Genomic DNA, 7323 nt, shown 5'->3' with positions numbered 1-7323 from the left:
TTTAATTTCAACTATGTATATATTATATAAAAAGTGTGACAGTAAAAAAATGTAGTGTTTTTCTAAAAAATGGTATAGATCCTTTTAACTCAAGATATACCAAGAGCCAAGAAGAATCAAATCTCTATATATGTAAACATTTTCTCAAAATTTTCAATGAGAAAAGACTAAGACCTTGAGAAATTTGATTCATCTCAATGATTAGTAGATAAAAAATAAAAAAAATGTAAAATATAAAAGACTCACAATATAGTTATTGCATTAAAATAAATTTAAATTCTAATAAATTATTGTTATATTTTAAAATACCTAGTTAATAAATAGTATTTTATAACTATATATATATAAACTATTAAATATGGTTCATCATTATTAATAACAAACATATATTTAGGCCGATAGGCCTTCCTATGAGTGAGACTTTCGTCGTCTTTTTCTTTCAGAGGTTGACACCTGGCGTCCTTCAGTGACGAAAGTAAGTCTGACATCTGTGCATAATGTTTTATTTCTGAGGTTGACACCTGGCGTCCTTCAGTGATGAGAGTACGTCTGACATCTGTGCACAGTGTTTTAGGGCCACCCTTATGCTCTCTACTGACATCTGTGCACATTTTCCTGATATTCATCATGGTCTTCCTCCTTCAGTTACTCCTTCAGTTACTCGTCATGGCCTTCATCCTTCAGTTACGGACGGAACATGGTGGAACATGGCCTTCATTTCTGTTATGGGTGGAGGGTTGTTATGGGCGGAGAGCTCGAGAACCATCGTCTTCATTGTTACAGGTAAACGCTATTTTGATAGTCTATGTTGTTACAGGTAAACGCTATGCTGATATCTCCTTCACTATCAGAAAATATGTTAATCTATTTTGTATAGATTCATGGTCAAAAATCCTAATCCTTCTGGACTGATACCGTTTTTAGAGATGGGAAACATGGATCCAAGACTCTGATAAAATTGCAGAATATTTAGACAAGCACTATGCCAAAAACACCCTAAAAACCCCTATGGAATTCAGGGAGGTTGGGAGTAAAATCTTTCCAATATTTACAAATTGGCTCCAAAGCAAGGATCTCGGCAGCTCCTGTAGAGATGAATTTGTGGGGGAGCTCGTAGGGTTTGATCGCCAGTTGCATAACCAAGTGAGTCTGGTTTTCTTTCCTCTGTTCAATGCTTAGTTGTTCATTCATTATTAATATATTTTTTTTCTAATGCTTACTTGTTCTTTAATTAGAATAATCTACGAGGCGAAACGAACGATGAACATTTTTTGTAATGCTTATTTTTTTTTGTTGACTCTGTGACTAGCCCATGAAGTTTATTTTATAACTGTGTTGTCAACACAGTTCCCTGTTCCGGAAACTTCTCATGACATCTACAGGGTGCTGCAGATCTTATGGGTAATGGTGATCCTGTTTTTCATAGACAAGATTGGGTTTATTGTATGGTTACCCCATCTTTTTTATTGGAGTGTGAATATATAATGCTTAAATATATACATATCCTTTTGCATGGAACAGTATTGTGTAATATTCAGTATTTGAAATATAAGTCTGGACTCTGCATACAGGAGTTTTTTCTTGTGCATGTTCTCTGTATGGAAGATTTGTATTTTAGCCTTAGTTTTTCGCATGGAACAATTTTATAGAGTTTATGCCTTAGAGAGCAGTATGCAGGGTCATTTCCTTGTTTATTTTCTGTCTTACAGAGATATCTCCTTCCAGACAAAGATCATCTCCTTGCAGCAAAATATTTCTAAGAGTAGACAGAAATGTCAATGCTCTATCCCAAGACTTTGTCTGCCTTGGTCTAGGTTGTAACTTATCGGTAATTATGAAATTTTATCTCAACTTTCAAAGCTAGCAAAGCTCAGTGTTTAAATGTAACTTTTATGCTTTTCCATGTTTTTAAGTCAATAATATTGTCACAGTGGATTGGGAAGTAAGGGGTTCATAATTATGCTTTCCATATTTTGATGTATTCCCAAACATGGTGGCAGGGACCAACCCACGTTCTCATCACGACTGAGGCAAGCCAGGGGTTCATAACTGTATGTTTTTTATGTTTATCAGGCACCCACGTTGTCAGCATGACTCAGAAGACAGGGCTTAGACATAATTCCATGCTTATTAAGCACCTACATTTTCAACCTGGCTTGGCATGTGATATAATCTTATTATAAGAATGTTTGGAGAACATATTGTTCTATGTAATTGTTCTGGCCATTTGGTAACATGCCCAAGTCAGTGGACATGGTTGAGTTCACATATTTCTTTTCATGAAGTTGTTGCACCAGTTTATCAATGGAGGCAATCTTGCATGGCCAAATGTTGTGTTTTTTGAAACTTGAGAGACATATTTATTTTGCGAGTGGAAGCTTTGCTATATCTTAATATGAGTGGCGAAGAGATGCACTTTTATTTACAAGATCATTCAAATTGTACATTTCTTACTCAGATTCGTCTTACAGGTTCTATTAGGAGAAAAGCTTGAGTGAAACATGACAAAATTCAGGGCTTTTATTTGCTACCCAGTGAAAGAGTGCATGGATTTATTAGCAGATTGTTTTTCGTTAATATGTGAGTGGGTTTGATTGAGTAATTACATTGCAATAAGATTTTTGCAGTGCTCATTAGTTCATTTTCAATGGAGTCATTGTAGGATATAACTTATCGGAGAGATTGTCTGTAAATAGAGAATTAGACCACTAAATATCTTATCCATATCCATTTTTATTCCTTTTAGTACGACTTGCAAACAAATTTACTTTTAAAAACAAGTGTCAGCTGACCTTACGAAAGAAAGCATTAGAACATAACTCTGAATGTTTTCAGTTTGGATACAATTGTAGTCCTAGGAACAGTTAAACTGTATGCCTTGCCCAGGAAATTACCTGTACAACACTCTTAATAAGCTTTTCGTCTCCGATAAAAAACGCATTAGTTCAAATTGTCGATTTATTTTATGCTTCTATAGGCTACTTTAAATTCCAGCAAAAGCATTTGATAGGGGACTAACTGCCTGTCATTAATTTCCTGTATATACTTCGAAGTTTCTTTTTTGAATAAGTTTGAGGTCAATGGACAGTATCCGCTCTGTTCAATTTGTCAACGAACTTGCTCTCATTTACTGTCTAAGTCAAGTATTTGCAGCTGTGTTGATTTCTATTTGACACTCTGTATTGCCTTCACCGTTACTTTTTGAAACCTTAATAGTGCGGTTTGCTTTATTTATATCAACAAGTCCTGTACAGGGTCATTACAGGTATTCCTTCCATTTCTTTAGAGAATAAACATGTCTACGATATGGCCTATACAATTTCTTCCACTCCTCCCCATTCTCCAACCAAAATGTCGTCTTTCTCTAGCGGTTAAATGTTTTTTACATAGTGATAGGGGCTGACATACATCCTTTGATGTATTCTGAAGAATGGAATGCATCCCCACCTTGTACACTTGATTTGAGTTCCCATTACCCCATCTCCCAGTAGACGTTCTGATAAATCTAGCCATTCTTCTCCTGCACTAAATTTGTAGCTTTTCCCCATAAGTTTTCATGGCCCCCATCCCATAATATGCAATCTCACAGGCTAGTTATTCATGCTATCTTGGAAAAACATCTCTATCTTTCTCGCAACCCTTGATACAAATCCAAGTCAAGAATACCTGGAATTGGAGATTACAGGCCTCAGTCACTCTGGAACAAGATTTTTAGTGGTTTGACTTACATTTGTAGTTATTTATTTTCTACAGATTTGCATGTCAAAGTCTAGATTCAACTGAAGTAATTCTAGGAATCTGTTTTCTTAGAAGAAACATCTTCAATGAAGCTTTGTAATAGTTCAAATACTCCTTGAGAAAGAACTCCATAAGGTTTCTGTAATATCTTGAATTCTGTGAGACTCTGTTTTATGTTGAACTCTCTGGGACTCTGTTTTTGGTTGTTTGACTTACAGTTGTATCTATTTATTTTCTATAAATTTTCTTGTCAAAATCTTGAATCAACTGAAGTAATTCTAGCTTCTTCCATATCAATGATCCAGGTGACCAAGAAATCAAATTGAACTATAGATTCCAAACAAAATAAAAACTGGGTCGCTAGATTATCAATGCAGGAAGCCCAAAAAGCTATACTGCAACAACGCTTTAGTCTTCCACATTTACCCAAATCTGCACACTCACAGACACCCAAAACAGTTTGATGCCCCCACAACTTGCACTCGCATTCCTTATAGATGTATTAGCCGTCTTCTCTACCTACCCCAATTGGCAAAATAGCATTCAGAAACACAGAGGATAATGCATAGTAAAAAATAGGATTGTAAATGGGTCCACCGGATCCCAGATTCAGATATGACCCGCTGAAAATAAAATGGAAAAGCTCCTGAAAACAAGTGTCCCACTAATAAAACTTATATGAAATATGAGAATGGGAAAAAAATGTGTTCCTATTATCTTAAAATTTCCACTGCTTAATCATAAATAGTAATTTTTAATTTCAGTGGTTTCAGATTTATTTAAATCAAATAGAATCTTTTACTTATTTTTTTTAACATATAAATATTTTTAATTTCAGTGGTTTCAGATTTATTTAAATCAAATAGAATCTTTTACTTATTTTTTTTAACATATAAATATAATTTTTTTATTGGGTTATACATATATATTCCCAAATAATTTTGATTAGTTAGGATAATAATTTTGATTAGTTAGGATTTAATTTGGGAAATTTATTGATTTGATTTATTTTAAATGATTGATTGGATTTTATTATATAAATAATTGAGAGAAAAGAAGAATAATAACTTGTATAATTTTGATTAAAGATTTATTTTATTTTGGGCAATTTATTGATTAGGTTTAGTTTGAATGATTGAATTATTATGGCATTTATTTTTTTAAACCAAAATACAATTCTTTCGATTTAACATTTCTATGGACCTCTCTTTGCACCTTTTGGGGCAATTGCTAGTCATATTAATTCTTAATTTATTAAGGGTCGAAGAATCAAGTTTCTCTACGTACATATTTTGTCAAATTTAATACTCCAAAAAAAAAAAAAAAAAACCTTCTCTTTTTAAATTTTAATTTTTCTGGAATTATAGCTATACAATTAAAATAAATATATAGTAATTCAGAGAATAACACCATGGTGCTACTCCAACTGGTTCTATTCCACATAAAATTAATCTTATTCTTGTTCTTTCTTTGCCCCATGCCTCATCTTATCACCTCGCCACTCGAGAGGCAACTCGCTACTCGAGGCAACTGAGATAGAATGCCAACTTGCACAATGGCTACTATTGAGTCGTATTAAACCTTCATCCTCCCCGTATTTATTTCCTGCTTTCATTATAAACAAAAAGGTTAATTCCAAAGGCCATCAGCGATAAATTACCATGCCCTTAATAAAGCCAGCAGTAAAAAATGATATCCTTTACCTAGAATCCAGAATTTGTGAATAAAGATAATGGGGTAGCCATGAAATTCATATCAGTTATAGGGAAACTCATAATGGGAAGAAAACATTTAATAATTTATTTGATATTTTTAAAATATGTATTTTTTTCTGATGCAAATTAGTTAGAAAGATTGAAAAATAAAAAAATATTTAAATAATATTTTGTTATTTCAATGCATCTGTAATCAATTTAATAAAAAGTACTTTATTAATAAAAAAAATGACTTTTCCGTTTTAATAAAATGGTGATAATAAATGATTTTTCCGTTTTAATAAAATGGTGATAATAAATGACTTTTCCGTTTTAATAAAATGGTGATATTCTTTCCATGGTGTTGTTGTTTATCTCTTTGTTGTTTCATTATGTCTGGTATAATTATTAACTTTCAAATCTTAGTAAAGCATAAACAATACTTCCCAATCCCGTTGGTGTGCATATTAGACATGAAAATGAAATTGATTATTAATTTTTTTTAATAACGGATACGATAATGTAATCCCTCATCTTCTTCCTTAAATTTTTAAGGTATGTATATATAATACTTAGATTTGTGAATTATTATGTTTTGGATCTAAGTGGATAAAAATTAAATGGTTAACGTGTATATATATAGATTTGTGAATTAATATGTTTGGGATTTAAGTAAAAAAAATATTAAACACAAGAAGACAAAGGTTAATAAAATAAAATAAAATATATACATTAATTAATAAAAGTATTACCATAATTAAAAAAACAAAATTGAACAAACATCTAATTTTTAAAACAAACACTAAATTGGTATATAACTTACTTTGTTTATCAAATAAAACCTACGTTTAAACGATAATTAAGTAAACTCAACATCATAAAAACATCACAATAAGAAGCCAAACCCACGACTTTCCTTTCCCAAATCTTCATGTGGGAAATGTGGTTACAGAGAGGGTTAGAAAAAGGACCATGCAGACTTAAACTCGACCATATAATAGAAATTAAATCATTATTAGACCTTTTCTCACCATGGTTTCCATTCATTTTGCCACTACCATGTACCCCACCATCTCACGGCACCGGAGTGGTCCCTTACATCATAACCGTTGAGGGGCAAACCTTGTTACCGTTTATCAACAGTTTTCAGATGTGTATTAGTATAAAAGGATTAAAATAAAGAAACGATTCCATATATTTGTGCATCGGGAGAATTTCAGGAGATGGCGAGGCGACCGAGGCAACCACGGGATTGGCGATTTTTTCCGGAAAAGAGTCGGAGGATTGACCTTCTCCTGCAAGCAGCGAGGATTTGGCAAGCCCTCCCACAGGAATTGCTTCTTACGATTTTATCCATGTTGCCCGTGCGCGTTCTTGCCAGAATGAGGACTCTTTCGCGAGAATGGAATGAATTGATAGCTTCCCTGGATGCCCGGCAAAGAGAGGCGTTGGGCACAAATTGGATTTCCTCGGGTTTGTTCATGTAACGTTCTACCAAAACGGCTCGAATTAGGTGGAAGTGATGGGCGAGTGTTTTTAATAGTTTCTAGTCTTTATTGTCTCTGTAGTTGCATGTGGAGGTTAAAGGAAGGGCCAGGCGCTCCGGAATGGTGTGAACCGAATCAGATCTGGACGCCAGATTCCCCTTTCGAATTTATTTTGGGAGCAAATAGCAGTGGATGGACGATGGTATTCAGCTGGGAAATGAAAACAACAATCTGCAATCCAAAGCAAAAATTAATGAGGCGCAACATATTGCCCTTTCTCCGAGGCTTGCCATATCCCTCTCGATTTTTTGTGTCAGATTTCGAATCCAACAATGTTTTTTGGCCTTAGGCAGCGATCTTGGAATTGGATAATTCAATTGATAATGAGTCAGAGAGGAATTCAA

At 33.7% G+C, this 7323-nt stretch overlaps 1 protein-coding gene across 4 annotated transcripts; it reads left to right on the top strand.

The window, feature by feature from the left end:
* The first annotated feature begins 678 nt into the window (after positions 1-678).
* On the top strand, positions 679-2254 carry LOC149253323 (uncharacterized). Of its 4 annotated transcripts, none has more exons than XR_016266194.1 (4): positions 679-783; positions 925-1143; positions 1310-1828; positions 2001-2150. XR_016266194.1 is itself a non-coding variant. In XM_089456811.1 (4 exons), the coding sequence occupies exons 1-3, from the start codon at positions 743-745 to the stop codon at positions 1483-1485; spliced, it is 303 nt and encodes a 100-aa protein (XP_089312937.1). In that variant the 5' UTR covers positions 741-742; the 3' UTR covers positions 1486-1828; positions 2001-2150. The 4 variants fall into 4 exon arrangements, 3 of the variants coding, with proteins under 3 accessions (XP_089312937.1, XP_089312938.1, XP_089312936.1); XM_089456811.1 differs by having other exon boundaries at positions 741-783; positions 1020-1143; positions 1348-1828; XM_089456812.1 differs by having other exon boundaries at positions 741-783; positions 1020-1143.
* The last annotated feature ends 5069 nt before the right edge of the window (positions 2255-7323 follow it).

The sequence above is a fragment of the Pinus tabuliformis genome, chromosome 7 (genome assembly GCF_031772625.1).
Source record: "Pinus tabuliformis cultivar Carrire ecotype Pingquan chromosome 7, CPIR1, whole genome shotgun sequence".
In the NCBI taxonomy this organism is placed as follows: domain Eukaryota; kingdom Viridiplantae; phylum Streptophyta; class Pinopsida; order Pinales; family Pinaceae; genus Pinus; species Pinus tabuliformis.
Note: the sequence above shows the minus strand (reverse complement) of the source record. Positions and strands in the feature narration are given on the sequence as shown.